General features: G+C 39.5%; 2 protein-coding genes across 2 annotated transcripts; both read right to left on the reverse strand.

Annotated features, from left to right (window-relative positions):
- Nucleotides 1-7,766: 7,766 nt before the first annotated feature.
- Nucleotides 7,767-10,572, reverse strand: batf3 (basic leucine zipper transcription factor, ATF-like 3). Its single transcript, XM_051408437.1, has 4 exons — nt 10,346-10,572; nt 9,656-9,760; nt 8,613-8,657; nt 7,767-8,314 (listed from the first exon to the last, which is right to left on the reverse strand). Exons 1-4 carry the CDS (start codon nt 10,418-10,420, stop codon nt 8,168-8,170), a joined length of 372 nt encoding a protein of 123 aa, XP_051264397.1. The 5' UTR covers nt 10,421-10,572; the 3' UTR covers nt 7,767-8,167.
- Nucleotides 10,573-10,913: 341 nt separating this feature from the next.
- On the reverse strand, nt 10,914-15,030 carry nsl1 (NSL1 component of MIS12 kinetochore complex). Its single transcript, XM_051408431.1, has 6 exons — nt 14,786-15,030; nt 13,789-13,861; nt 13,523-13,656; nt 12,978-13,032; nt 12,460-12,527; nt 10,914-12,355 (listed from the first exon to the last, which is right to left on the reverse strand). The coding sequence occupies exons 1-6, from the start codon at nt 14,975-14,977 to the stop codon at nt 12,107-12,109; spliced, it is 771 nt and encodes a 256-aa protein (XP_051264391.1). The 5' UTR covers nt 14,978-15,030; the 3' UTR covers nt 10,914-12,106.
- Between the last annotated feature and the right edge of the window lie 17 nt (nt 15,031-15,047).

The following is a 15,047-nucleotide window of genomic DNA, read 5'->3' on the forward strand; positions in this document are numbered from 1 at the left end:
GAAGGAAGTGCAACACAGACAAAATCAGACGCTGGGGAGGGAGAAATGTAAAAGGAAGGAAAATTTTTAACTTATGCAAATGTTATAAAAGTGAAAGAAAAGAATTCCAAAGAAGTAAAAAGGAGGAGCCATAACGACAGCAGGACAAGGAAGTAAACCTGTTATGTATTCACAGTTGCTTTAAGTAGGGTTTGCAAAGAGTCTTCCTGGATTCATCAGACAGTAAACACTTCTCATATATCACATCTCATATGTTAACCAAGGGAATGCATTAATCCTTTGACACAGGTAAAGGCGCAGATGAGACGTTTCAAAGAGCTCAGTTAACATGTGCAAAAGTAACTTGCAAGAAACATTTCCTAATGAGCCACAATATGATGCAATATGACTTGTGAGCTCTTGTTTGCTCTGGTGGTGAAGTTACTAAGAACTCTGCTGCTGTTAAACAGTGTAGACACTGTGGAGGATTACAAGTACCTGGGAGTTTACATGGACAATAAACTTGACTGGGCTAAGGACACTCAAGCCCTCTACAGGAAGGGCCAGAGCCAGCTCTCTTTTCTGAGGAGGCTGAGGTCCTTCAACATGTGAGTCTGTGGTGGCCAGTGCTATCCTGTTTTGCTGTGTGATTGGGAAGCAGGTTGAGGGTAGCGGACGCTAACAGACTGAATAAACTGACCCGCAAAGCCAGTGACGTTGTGGGAGTGGAGCTGGACTCTTTGACAGCAGTGTCAGAGAGGAGGATGCTGTCTAAGATTCAAACCAGGACAATGTCTCCCACCCACTCCACAATGAACTGGTTAAACACAGGACATGCACCACAGAGCGGCACAGGAAGTCACAATGAGCCATCAAAACTCTTTAACTCCTCCCTAATACCCAGGTTTAACGTGCAATACACTTGATTATTATGTAATTCTTTGGAATTATCTATAACTTGTGCAACACCTCAACTCATTACTGTTTATTTCATTTCTGTCAGTAATTCTGTGGAATATGTTTACACTTATGTTTAGATTTACATTTACTTTGTATATAGGCTCTTATTATCTTATTATATGTCTTAGGCTCTTATTATATTTCTATTTCCATTTTTACTTTTACTTTTACTATATGTATATACCTATACATTCATTTCTATTCTATATATTGTGTTAGATATTGTATGTAAGTACTATTACTTTAACGCTGTGTGAGAAGAACGACTGTAACAAACCATTTGTTGGTGTGATTGGTTGAAGTTTGCCGATTTGACGGTGATGGACAGATCGTTCAAGTGCCTGCTCTCTCTACTCCAGTCACAAATACAGTCAGTTATTGGCACAGCGCTGGCGTCCAGGGGTGTTTCCAGACTTTTTTTGAAACAAATGGGGCACTGACTTATGCAAGGGTGGCATGAAGTGTGTGTTAGTCATTTCCAATTCATGCAATTTTAAAATCGATTTTATGTAGAAAACTGCAAGTTTTTGTCCCAAATGTCTGCAAAGGGGAGACTCATAGAACACATTTCATTCAGATGTTTTGAGGTCAGAGGTCAAGGGATCCCTTTACCATTGCCAAATTTACCTTAACTGTGGAGTTTCATATGATAGCAGTAGCTTCACTATAGCTTTACAACTGTAGCCCACTACAGCCTCTGAAAGACAGTGCGCAATGGAAGATGTAAAGATAATAGGGTGGCACTTGGAGTGGCCAATCAGATTTCAGGGGTGGCCAATGCAACCCCAGCGACCCCCCTCTGGAGATGCCCCTGCTGGCTTCCCAACTGTGTGACCTTCTTTACCCAAATTTTATGGACAGCTTCCATGAAAATCTATGGTGGGGCAACCCATTATAATACCTACAGTATATAACTACATACATACATAGGGTTGGTTTATATTTACTGATATGAATAGAACAGACAGATCATGGCATGTTTTAACAATGAGGGGATGGAGTCAAAGACAGCAAAGTATTTCTAATAAATGTGTGGGGAAGCTGGAGCAATGTACAGGAAGTCAAGAAGCTCAAAATATACTTGTGGCATCCCAGTTTCTGGATTTCTCAATTGTTATGTGAAATGAGTCAAGACATAATTCCGGGGAAGCTTTAGTAACATTTGGTAACAAAAGAATTGTGAAACTGTGACATTGTTAAATGCAGATCATAAAAATGCGTGCGTTCTACTTGCTGTCTCGTTCATCCTCTTATCTGACAGAGGAAGAAGAGGAAGTGATTGAGTCAGGCATCCCAAAGACCAAAGAACCAATCATCAACAGGCCGCGTGCAGTCGGTCATAATCCCGCACTGGCTTCCCTCCTATAGACAGTGCCACTTGTGTTCATTAGAATACCAAGCCGTGACTTATTTCATAGAGACTGTGTATGTTTGTTGGTCCTGTGCAAATCTTTATCAAGTTTTAAATTCCTCCTTATCTTACAGATCTGATATTATTTGTACTACATAAACTGGCATCTCAGGAGGTTTGACGTCTGCTCAAATCCATCAGTTTATTCCCATTTATATTTTGTTTTACAGGTAGAATAAAGGGAACTAGAGATTCAGATTTTTTTTCAAATCAAAATGTATTGTGTTTGATTTATTTATAAATATAAAGATGAAATCATGGCCCTATAATTATAGCCTATATTAACTGTAAATTACACTGCTGTATATATATTTTGTCCTGTGCAGTTATATGAGGGGGGCCCAGGTGGTCATAATTTGGCTGATCGGTGTATGTATGGTGGTTGGGAGGTGTGCACATGCTGGTGTGTCTTTTGTGTGGGTCTCAGTTTTCTCTGTTAGCTTGTGCGTGTTGTTTTGAGTGTGGCACCTAATTAACTGTTCAATGGAGGGTTTGAGTAAAAATATATTCCCATAATAGTCTCCAGGAACAGATTAAGTTTTAGTTTTTCTATGGCCATGAGAACAATTATTGGTACCAACATTAGAACTGCAGTAAAAAACAATGCAGCCTCTTCATTTTATCATTGTGTGAACACAGCAGGATGGCAAACATTTTACCTGAGAATTACATAAATTCCACATTAAACTTACCCCCATGATACCTTACATGAACCCAGTGTCTGCCAGAGTTAGCGGTATGCTACAGGTGTCTTTTCTTAGAGCTTTTTGGGAAGTTAATGATGTGGGAACACAATGTGTCACACCACAAAGGATATAATGTTTACTTTGTGTTTACTTTTCACAGCTTCCTCATAAAAGAATAGATTAAAAATCTAAGTGATTTGAGTTTGTTTTAAAAATGAATATGGATAAATAAAACAATAATCTAATCCTTGCTCCATATCAATATTTAACCTTTACGCTTAGAATGAGTTGGGTTGGTTGAACTTGACTCATGAACTCTGTGTTTCTCTGGCATTAACAAAGTAGGCAGCGTCAAAACAACAAGGCAGTTTAACTTAACATCTAAAGCTATTGTTGATTTGGCTAATTGTTTTTCCTTCAGTTGTTTCTGTTTTGTCATATTTTAGGGCAGTGATGTTGGATATTGTTACTGCTGGTCTGACTGTCTGGTGCTATCTACAGTAGTTCAGTCAAGTGACACTCCCCCGCAGATATGTTTACATAGAGATAGTGGGGAAAAATACCCTAAACCCCCTACCCGGAGCCTACAGGTGGATGCTGGGGTGGTGGTGGGGCTTACGAAACGATGCACTGATGGAGCAGAGGGCTTATACCAGATTGGAAGGGTGTGTTTGGTTTGTGACAATGGAGAGTGAGGCATGATATGTGTGTACGTAGCAGTGCAGCTCGAGTTGACCGCCTGAACTAGCTCGCAGGCCTCGCTCCATATGTGATATTGGCATTGTTCCATTAACACGGTGTTTCTGCTGAGGATGTGGCGGATGATGGATTACTGTGTGGACGTTTTTCTGCATTTTATGTATGAATTTTGCGTATTTTCACATTGTTGACTCTGTGGTGGTCTAAGCGATGCACTTTTGATGCCCTCTAATGCATTCTTTCCCCCCGATCTGCTGTAATTATTTATTCTGACCTCATATTAATCCTCCCATTGCGTGGCTTAAAATAACATATGTTGAAAAAACTTTTTAACACAAAGTGACAGCCTTGAACATGACTCAACTTTTGCTGTAATGCAATGCAACATCAACGTGTAATACACTGTGTTGGTCAGTCCAATATGTGCACATTTATGCCATGAGTACACTGACACTCATGGCACAATTTGTGGGTTTTTAGCAACATGAGGAAAGTTTAAATTCTATGATTGAAAACATGCTCATGGCCAGTATTTGTAGACTTAGTATGTTTAAATATGACCTTTTTCTGAGAATGCTTTAAAACCTTATTTAGAAAAATCACAAATAGTAGAATTGAAAAGACTAAATTAAATATGAAGAATCCAATAAATAAAAAACAAATAGAGACCTTTTTATTCTCAGTGAATGTTGCCAATGACCTCAGTTTTTCCAGAATATCAACCCTGTTGTCCCCTACTTAAGCAACACACCCACACCCCTATAGCTGTGTCTGAATGTTGTCAGTTGTAGTGAATGATGTAATCTAACTGTACTCATAATCAGATGTTTTCACTTTAACACTTTACCAAGAAATTACCAAGAACTTAATCAGGATTTTACCGGAAGTGTGAACATCTATGTTTGTACAGCCCAGTGTGTATCTACTGTGTGTGTCTTGGCACATTCACAAAAGTTGCGATGGTAGTAGGCAGGTGTGTATGTGTTTTCCTGCGTGTGTGTAGCGTAGACGTGTACATGTGTCTGTGCAGGCTTTCCACCGTGTTCCTCAGAACTAGAGGTGACGGGTTCCCAGGAGTGGGCCTATTTCCGTGGTTGCTAGGTGACTAGTGTAATCATTATGGTGGTGATTTCAGAGTTAAATTAAGAAACTAGTCTGACCTCGGTTTCACACTGACCACTATGTCAGTTTCCTGTGGATGTCAGGCCGAAACCAGACACTCCTTTGTCTGGCATACCAGGACAGTGGTGCCGCAAATTCACTCAGTTCTGCTGTGCTTTATTGTAACTTAACCTGTGGTTTCGAGTCTGGTTTGACTAGACGCTCCCCGGTTGCGAAAAACAAACAAATAAAACCATGAAAGCAGTTTGAGCAACATCACCCAGGGAGATCAGGTGCACGTACTGTAAATGAGCTCTAAACGGCTTCCTGCAGTGTCATTAAGAAACTCTCTCTCTCTCTCTCTCTCTCTCTCTCTCTCTCTCTCTCTCTCTCTCTCCTCTCTAGTTTATTGAGGCTGTAAACACTTTCAGTTTTAGCCTGCACCACTCAGAGTTAATTTAATAATCTGATATATACAACATGGTCGAAAGTAAATAATTGCTGATCTGAAACCAAGAAGGACCTCTAATAAAACTTGATGATGTTCGAAGGTATTTCCAGAATCCTCAAACACTCTTCTGACCTTCTGAATGAAGTCAAACTGTTAATCTGTCTACCAGGTGCACAGGATATAGGAAATTATGAATTCCTGCAGTTTATCAGGGACACAACATTTATTAGAGATAGAACGTTGTAATAATCAATACGGTAATGCAGAATTGTTATGACTGAAACGTTTTGACTAATTAACTCTTTCACCAATAGTCTCGACTATTTCTGCTCACTGTCTATTAACGTTTATATTGTATTTTAATTAATATTCTTTTTGCAGCTGTTTTTGCTGTTTCCCAAAAACATTCATTTAAACTTACTTACATTTTGATATAAATATCCAGTTTCATAACTACACTAAAACATAGATGTGGTGTGTAAAGATTATTTTTTAACAGCAATTATTTATTATTATTATTCATTATTTAAAAGTTTGATCATTTATTCATGATCTATTTGTAGTTACAAAGACTTTCCATGCAGCAGCCTGTTGTGTCTCCACCCAAAGACCAGCTGTTCATTCTACAATAAAGCATTGTAAACAGCACTCTTCCCCATGTCTATTATTCCCTTTATTATTATTATTATCATTCCAAGAATTCATGAAAGGGCTTTTGAAGAATAAACATCATTCCAGCTTCCAAGAAGTCTGCGGCCATTAAATGGCTGAGTTCCACTTCCGTTTGCCACATCTGGTATTGCGTCAGCATCGTAAGATGGACTTGTCATTCACCTCAGCTCACGGAAGAGGAAGGAAAAATAAAAGAGAAACCCTGAGCAGACAAGATTTGATGTGACTGTGGTGAAATTTGGGAAGTGTTACTTGTCAGTGAGTGACCTCCAACGTAACCAAACCACAGGTTTCTTCTCTCTGCAGGTGAGACAGAGGTTATGGATCCACTCTGACATGTCTGTGGTTTCAGATGACCTCAAAAGCTTCAGTAAAATGAAGTAATACCCCAGAATATATTAGTTTTTTTCATAATCAGTGATGCTGGTAAATATGTCCAAAACCACAGGACGCTTATGACACACTTCAGTGTTTCTGCAGTTTCTATACATCAGTGACCGGAACGCTGACGTTTTTTACAGAAACATCTTGAGTTTTTCTTTCTTTATCTTGACTAATCGATCAATGAAAAATCACGATTACTTTAAGTATAATGTAGGCTAAGTGCTAATTTCTCTTTTATCTAACAGAAACTGCTGCTTGTTAATTTAATATCTCAATGATGAAAACTAGTACATTATTAAAGATCCCCGAAAGACATGTATTTAGACATACACCAATCAGCCATAACATTATGAGCACCTGGGCACCCTAGTAACTAGATAATCAGTGTTATTCACTTCACCAGTCATTGCTCATAATGTTATGGCTGTTTTGTGTATCCGTACACAGACACTTCTGCTGAATTGTAGAGTGAATTCTTGTGTAACTTCTATGGAAGGGTAGGCACAGCAGTGCCAATATATTACATCACTGGACCTATCAGCATATGTTATGGCTGATCAGTGTTTATACAATAGTAACATTTCCATATTAAAATCCTCAAGGTATCTACTCCTCTCTACCTCATTAAACATTTCAGAATATATGAATATGCCAATTTTGTTCATGTAGTTTTCCTGCCGGACACAAGATGTCTCATATTTCCCTGTAAAGTCCATTCTCAATGTGTGTGCAATAGTTGCTTCAGATTTCTACATCACACTTGTGTAAGTTGTATACTGGACTAGGATTAACTTCCAAATGCTCATAGGCCGTGTCCCTTAAAAGGCCAGTGTGTAACATTTAGGAGAATCTAAATGGAATATTATAATTATAGGTATGTTTATTAGTGTATAATCATCTGAATATAGGAATCGTGTTTTTGTCACATTAGAATGAGACATTTTTATCCACACATGCCCGCCATGTTGAACCACCCTGTTTGTACAGTAGCCCTGAACGGACAGACCAAACACAGGCTGTGGATGGGGCCTTTTTTCCGCCACCATAGTTTCTCTGCCACACTTCACAGCCTGTTCTCATTCCCAGGTCATCAAATACAGACTTGAGCGGTGTTCTAGTTAATTGCAGTCTGCCACTTCACCGCTAGATGCCACTAAATCCTACACGCTGGTCCTTTAAAATCAGATTTTCAATGAACACAAAGAAACTCTCAGCAGATGAATGTGAAAGCATCCTTCTAGTCACTCTCCACATACATCATTCTGCACAGTGAAGCTCAAACACAAAGGAAAACACATTTTAGTGGAGGGGGACTTTACTAATCCTAAAAATTAATATAAAGTGATTGAATGTATTATTTTCATTGGGTTTCAGTGAACAAATTGTGAAAGACTTTCCCTCTCACATTAACAAATGACACACATTTTTATTAAATTATTTTTATTTTTTGGAAAATATGTATTTGGTGCTTTGTTACAATTGCCATGCACTCATATAGCAAAGAACAAATGAGCTAATGGAAGAATTCATGTATCAGAAGGTGGAGGAGGAAATGTTAGGCTGCAGTGTGATATAAATCTATGACTGTATTTACATTTATGGACATGAGCTGGGTGTAAAAGGTTTAACCACCAGAGGACACTCTTCACTGTGATTACAAGTGTTGCCACCAGAGTTCAGCAGCACCTCAGCCTGTTTAAGCACCACTTTATCTCTGATCATGGTGAACAGTGCCCTCCAGGGGTTTTACTGGTGCATTACATAGCAGTAGCTTTAAATAACAAGTTACTCTGATCACTGTGCTCAGAAACATTATTACTTGCTTCAGACCGAGCGGGCTGCCATGGTGTCAGGCTGCATGCTGGCCGAGGTTGAGGAGGAGGCAAAGGAGCAGTGCATGATGGGACAAAAAGGCTCATGGGCCCTGAGTGCGTCGGTCAGCAGGCGCTGCTCTTCGGACAGAGAATCCACCTGAAGACGAATCAACAAGCAGAGATTGACTTAATTACTGTAATTATTCTGTGTATCGGACTCCTCATTTTGTTTTTAAATGTAGATTTAACGCACTCCTATGACGCTTCGAATTAAAGAGGTCGTAATTGTTAATAAAAATGTTTTGTGTATCTTTACTGTGCTAATAAAGTGTACAATAGTGCAGTGGTCTGTGGTGACGGTAGAAGAGCACAGAAAGCAAGAACATGATCTAATCCCAACAGGGATGAATGATATCCAAGATTAATGCATTTTGTACATTGCGTGTTGTATGTACCTCTCTTTTCAGGTTTCTGTTCCTCTGCTCCAACAGTTCACAGGCCTGGGAGAGGAAAGAGGGAAGAGGAGATGGAAAAGGAGAACAGGAAGAAGCAGAAATTATGAATGAATGAAGGCTTTAGAGGGTCAAGTTTGAAGGGGAATTCCTAAATTTAACACAACAAAATTTGATTATTAGTCATGGCGACAACACAAACAAACAAACAAACAGTTGCATAATGTCTTCTGCAAAAGTTCTTAGTTTGAGAAAACCCTTAATAATATCCTCTGGGTGACCTGTTATTGCGGTTGAGTTTTAGTTCGACTAACAGTTAGAATTTAATATCAAGATACCTTTGCCTCTAGAATTGATAGTATTGATTTTGACCATACTTCTTTTCTCTTTTGAGTACCCCAAATTTATTGAAGTGCAATACTAAAAAGCATATTGCAATCACTTGAGCATTATTTTTCTGAATTAAGGAGAAACCTTCAGCAGGCTCTCCATGCCCAGGGTCAGCCCTCAGCCCCCTGATCCTAAACCAAATCTCTTAACCAGCCTCCAGCGTGTTCCGGTGGGCCCAGGCAGAGCTCTCAGCACTCTAAGCCTGACCAAAACAACCGTTACACTGGGTCTCCAGCCCACGCAAGGCTCTCTGTCCCCTAGCCTTGCCCCCCCTGGGAGGGAGGGAGGTGGGTCCATGCCCACAGTCCAATGCCTGTTCTCACTGTATACTGCTAGAAGGCAGAAAGACATGCATTGGCTTGCTGGAGGCTGTCTCAGGGTTTGAGTGCCAGTGCAAGGGACTGGTTATGGGATTTGTGAGCCAGCCCTGTGCATTGAGATCCTGCTGAAAACAGAAAGACGGGGCAAACATTGTTTTCTCAAGTGAATGCAATATGCTTCCATAAACTGGGGGACTCTTTTAACCAAAATGGAATTCTAACTTTAACCCAAAAACCAAGTTTCAGACCTTAAATAGCCATTTGAGGAACAGAAAAAAGATAAGGGCTGCAAGTGTCCATCCAAAGGTGGAAGTACAAGACGATGCACGCACGCACCTCATGCAGAAGGTCAGCTCTCTGTGTTTGTCTCTTCCGGCTCTTCTGGGCTGCAACTCTGTTCTTCTCTCTCCTCTTCAGCTTCCTGCCTCCATCCTCTGAACCCTGAGACACAAACACGCACATCCACAAAAACAAATCTCTCTTTGTGGGTACCTAACACTGTGAGTGGGCTCCAGCTTTGTGACCCCACAAATACTGGAAAACACACCCACCCACACACGCACTATATATGATAAACAATTCAATTCCTAGTCTTGTACTCAATAAATTCAGTCCCACTTTTGTAGTTTAACTTTATTCCAAAAATGTATTTTTGAATAAGTTCTGTATGAGTCATTGCAACTAGGGCTGAGGATGTCAATTAAATTAGTAATCGAGTATTCTAGAGATTATTCCAACGATTGAGTAATCTGACAAGACAGACTTCTGCTTTAATAAAGTAATATTAGCAATAGTCTTTTGAACTGGTTTCATTGTTTCCTCTAGGATTTTCTTCTCTTGTACCCCCACTGTACTTTGTAATGGATCTCCCTTTAACCAGATGTTGGTTCGAACCCTCACGTTTACTAGCACGACCTTGACCTTTGACCTGCTGTTGGGACAGCGAGCAAGGTTGCACCAGAATAAAAACAATTTCCCTATGACGATAAGATAAGACAATAACACAGCACGTTAGTGGGATCTTACCTCACTTCCTTCACAGAGGTGGTAATTCTTGCTATTCTTCTCATGGGAGTGGCAGGAAGAATCACAGTCTGACATGTTTTAAGGGGTGCATTAAAATGAGAGAAACAGGAGAATATCCTGCACACCGGCTCCGTCAGTAAACAAAAAGTGTTATTTGTGGACGGGGCATCAAGTTCAGTGAAGTTAAAACAAACCAGGCAGAAAACCGGCTGCAGTTTCACTTCAGCTTTCTTTTCACTTTTCAATTTCGCTGCCGTTTTAGAAGAAGCAACGAGGGCAGTTCACATAAGTCATATGACCCAGAGGCCACCAGCATTTATGGACTGACAAGAGGGTTTGACAAATCATTGACCCACAATGCTGCACTGTGTGACATGTTCCTTTATGCCACATCCTGCTGCTGTAAATACTCACTAGAGCACCAAATGTGTATTAATCCACGGCTAAAAATAGTCCCCAACAAATACACTATGTCCTCCTGTTGGACTAACATCTTCAGTAGGAACCAATGGGCTTTGAGCTGAGAGGGGCAGACAGATCGGAAAGAACTGAGAGACGGACTGAGACATTGTTGGTTTTGGTTATTTTATGAAATTTGTTGACAATAAGAAAAACACAGAATAATGCCAGCCTTATCCTTTCAAATAGGTACAGGATGGATAAGAGTGTACAAATAAAATAAAAATAATACCAGTAAATGTCTTAACAGGTTTTTTTTTTAACACCAACAATGACAAATATATGCCAACGAGATATATTTAGATCTTTTAAAAAGGACAGTTCATTTCAGGCAGGGGGAACAAAGAGTCTCTAGAAATGTATTCTTATACACTATAGACAGAACAACAAGAACTGGAGTCAAAGGTCAGTTTTACGATTTCATCTGATTCAGTTTAGTCATAAAAACTTTTACTTAATTTAAATTTTCCTCACAAAATCGGGATGGTTGCAAACAACCTTTGACTTAAAAAAGGTGCCGTAAGCGATATTCTTTTGTTAAAATAAGCCACATTTCAACAGCCATCATCAAAATATAGTGTTCAGTCAGTGACTCCCAGTCTCCAGCCCCTGCTTCTGCAGTGAACAGAGAACAACATTTCGGGTATCCCGTTGGATCAACAATTGCAGTTTTCACTTACAGCACCTTTAAAATGACGTCATAGTTTCAGGACTTCTTGACCAGATAAGATTAACATGGTTTGTCAATGTTAATATGGTTAATACTAGGGCTGTCCCTAGTGTGCTGCACCATTTTTTGGGCTTTTATTAAATCCGTCTGACAGACTGGTGCCATCCGTGGTCGATTAACTCCAGTCTCCCCTCGCTGACAATCTCCTATGCTCTGCAGAGACACCGAGACGTTAGGAGAACAAGTCCCAGGTGTAACCCTGTTTCTTTCTGTGCCTGAAACATCTTTTTGATGATTTGAATCAACATACTTGAGGTGATTTTTTTTCAGCAGAAACTCGAACGCTCTTGCAGCGTTTGCCGGCGCCACCTTGTGGTTTTGTGCCATAAATCGATCGAGTCGTAGGAATGCAGAGGGAACAACAGTTCTCTGCGTTTATGGGAATTAAAGTAATGTCTCACCATTAATATTATTTATTCAATATGTTTAAAATGAGTAAACATCCCAAGTCATATCATTTTAATCACTGCTTTCTATTCTTAAAAAGAGTTCAAAAACAACACTGCGCAGAAAAACACACATTAGTTCCTGACATCCAACCATCTTGGTTGTTCTGTACGGTAGCAGAAGTGTCACTCTGGCTTGACCTCCGCCACAGGTTTCTTACTGAGAGGTACATAGCAGTCTGCGGCTGCTGCTTCCTCTACAGTTCTCTTTATTGGCTGCCTGTTCCTCGAAGCTCCGCTCACAGGAGGCAGGGGAGCGTCTGATTGGCCGTTAAAACCAAACACTTCTCTGTGGATCTCCAGAGTGGCGTGGCTTGGTTTCATGTTGAGGATCTCACAGAGGCCTTCAGCTTGTTTCTGCAAACTGTTGATTGACTACAGGGGGGAAAAAAGTGTCAATAAAGCTTCTGCTGTATATATTTATCTATAAAATGTACATTTATAGATGAAACTTGACACCGGTTTGGTGTGTTTGTTACCTTTATGACCTGGATGGCCTGTTTCACCATCCCAGGAGCCGCTGCTGACAAATCGTTCATGATGCTCTCTGATGAAACACAGACACGGTTGTATCACTTCATGTTGTATCCATAACCAGTTTCTACATTTCTACTCACATTCTCAGCTCCATAATGTACTGAAACTCAGAAGGTGAACAAAAAGCACTGTTGCATGTAGGTGTTTCAGTTTAGAGGGGGTGAAACTTTCAAATGTCCATCTTAAAGAGAAGTAGTTCTTCCTGTGTATCATACAGGAAAAAAAGTCCACTATGTAATGTCCAGATATATATATATGTACCCACAGGAATACGTATAAAATATATAAAATATAAAATAAATATTGCTTTAAACCAGAGAGACGTATTACTTGTTTTGTAATTGGTGCTGAAGAAGTATAAAGATGTTTTCTAAATGTTTTTGTCCTCAAGGATCTGGTCAGAACACCATAGTTCACTCAAATGAAAAATGTGTGTGTATAAATGATTAGAGGCAACAACCTTGATCAGGGTCTTTGGCCACCTCTTGAGGTTTGACTGCGTGTTCATACAGCCCCTGAAAAACAAACACAGCAGGTGTCAGAAAAGTGGACACCGGACACATTAGCGCCGCATGCTGCATGTACTGTATGTGTGTCTGCTTCAGTTGTTGTGGTTGTTTTAATTTAAACCTGTATTAATCAAATATATTTATAGGTTAGGTCAATAAACATTATGCCATTCCCCACACACCACCATAACAAAGTGTTTATTTTATGATTTATTCTTTCATTTACATCTTGTGTTTTGTAAGTTAAAGGGACTAAAACTTGCATTTTGTTAGATAACCATGTTGTAGAACGAACCTTGTACCTTGATACTAAATCAAAATTTAAAAAATTAAGTTGATTCTTTCAGAAATGCATGAGTTTATTTTACCTTAAATCTAAATATTAACTCACAATATAAGTTTCTTCCATGAAACTGAGCTGTCAGTGTGTCTCAACACTCTTTACTGCACATTTATCTCAGCTAAAAGAAGACAAAGCGACTAATGTGACACCCACCATGAGTTTACGTTCAGCTTTGAGGGAGTGGACCACATGTGGCAGGATCTGTCTCGGGTAGGAACGGCGCCTCCTGGTGGTCTCAACAATGGTGTCATCCAGCAGGCTTTCCAGGTCAACAGCCTCATCCACCGCTGAGTGTTTGTGGTTGAGAGAGAGCAGAAACATGAGCGGTAGTTTACTGAATGGACAGTTAGTGCTTTTTATTGATTAAGAATTTAATGTAACCCTTATTTTATAGAGGTTAAAGCGGCATAGAGCGTTACCTTCAACATCAGGTGCCTCCTGCCAAGGCTGTCCATTCACCAACACGTTGTCCTGAACAGCCGCCTCAAAGTTCTGTGCAGATACGAATCATTTTCACTACTGAACACAAGTTTCAACGAACAATACAGCTATAAACAGTTCACACATCAGTTAAAGTGCCCATAATACAGCTGCACATTATAAACTGTATCTTGGATCATGCATTATTTATAGGGCTGCACACTGATTAATTCTGATTTATCTTTTGGTCTATAAAATGTCAGAAAATAGTGACAAATAACAATTCTCTGAACTTTCTAAAGCTGTCATTCAGATCCTGTTTGATCAAGAGTTTAAAAAAAAAACCTCAGATAGAAGATATTCGGTTTACTATCAAGACAAAAACAGCAGATTCTCACAACTGAGAGAAAGTTATCAGTGGCAGAGGAAGCTTATTCTGTTTATTTTGTCCTCAGATGCCACAAACCATTAGATGTGAACAAGTAGATACTGTATATGGACCATTATCTGTACACTGTTAAACCTTATGCTGGAGTATATTTAGGAGTATCATTTCTCGTTTTTATTTTCAGACCACTTCACAACTTGTAAAAAAAAAAAAAAAAATTTAAAAAATGAGTTGAATGAATTGTATTGCTAAGAGTTCACAAGGATAGGAAACTCTTGTGTGTTTTAATGAGCTGGATTTATTTAAAGAAAGAGCTGCCCTCTAACACTTCCCAGCCGAAATGACCAAACCATCTAAAAATATGTTAAAATGGCATTTAATCGTGTTTCGCTTTTGTGTAAAAACACCAACAGCAACGCAAACCTTAAATACGATAATTTATGAATGGAGATTTGGTTTAAAATTCTCAAAGACTTAAAACAACGCTCAGCGGCCTGTTCATACCTTACAGGAGCAGTCTGCTAACCCCTGAATTATCTGAATTTAATTATTGAATGAGTATGAAGTACATTAGTAACATTAAGATGTAAATAAAACGTCAGACCCACCGCCAGCAGCTCCTGCAGGAAAACTCGTTTCGTCTCTTCTGCCACATCCGGCTGTCCGTCGAGAGCCGTCTTCAAAATGTCTCTGTATTTATTTATCTGCTCGATTACTTGTTTCTTCGACGTTGTTTGCACTCTGTACTCCTGGTTTGTTTCATCGGCTGGTAAGGGTTCACTCTCTATCATCGGCTCCATCTTTACCGCCAACTTTGTTTATAATTTTTGACGCAAACCGGAATTGAATTAGTATCTTCCTGGTCCGTCT

The sequence above is a fragment of the Dicentrarchus labrax genome, unplaced genomic scaffold (genome assembly GCF_905237075.1).
Source record: "Dicentrarchus labrax unplaced genomic scaffold, dlabrax2021, whole genome shotgun sequence".
NCBI lineage: Eukaryota > Metazoa > Chordata > Actinopteri > Moronidae > Dicentrarchus > Dicentrarchus labrax.

Excerpts from the sequence above, each read along its gene's own strand:
- batf3 (XM_051408437.1), bottom strand. The coding sequence starts at position 10,420 with ATGTCAGACTGTGATTCTTCCTGCCACTCCCATGAGAAGAATAGCAAG. Across the intron at positions 8,658-9,655 it reads GAGCTGACCTTCTGCATGAG|GCCTGTGAACTGTTGGAGCA; the intron begins GTGCGTGCGTGC and ends TTCCTCTCCCAG. Across the intron at positions 8,315-8,612 it reads ACAGAAACCTGAAAAGAGAG|GTGGATTCTCTGTCCGAAGA; the intron begins GTACATACAACA and ends ATTCGTCTTCAG.
- nsl1 (XM_051408431.1), bottom strand. The coding sequence starts at position 14,977 with ATGGAGCCGATGATAGAGAGTGAACCCTTACCAGCCGATGAAACAAAC. Across the intron at positions 13,033-13,522 it reads AAGCTGAACGTAAACTCATG|GGGCTGTATGAACACGCAGT; the intron begins GTGGGTGTCACA and ends TTTGTTTTTCAG. Across the intron at positions 12,528-12,977 it reads GGCCAAAGACCCTGATCAAG|AGAGCATCATGAACGATTTG; the intron begins GTTGTTGCCTCT and ends GTGTTTCATCAG.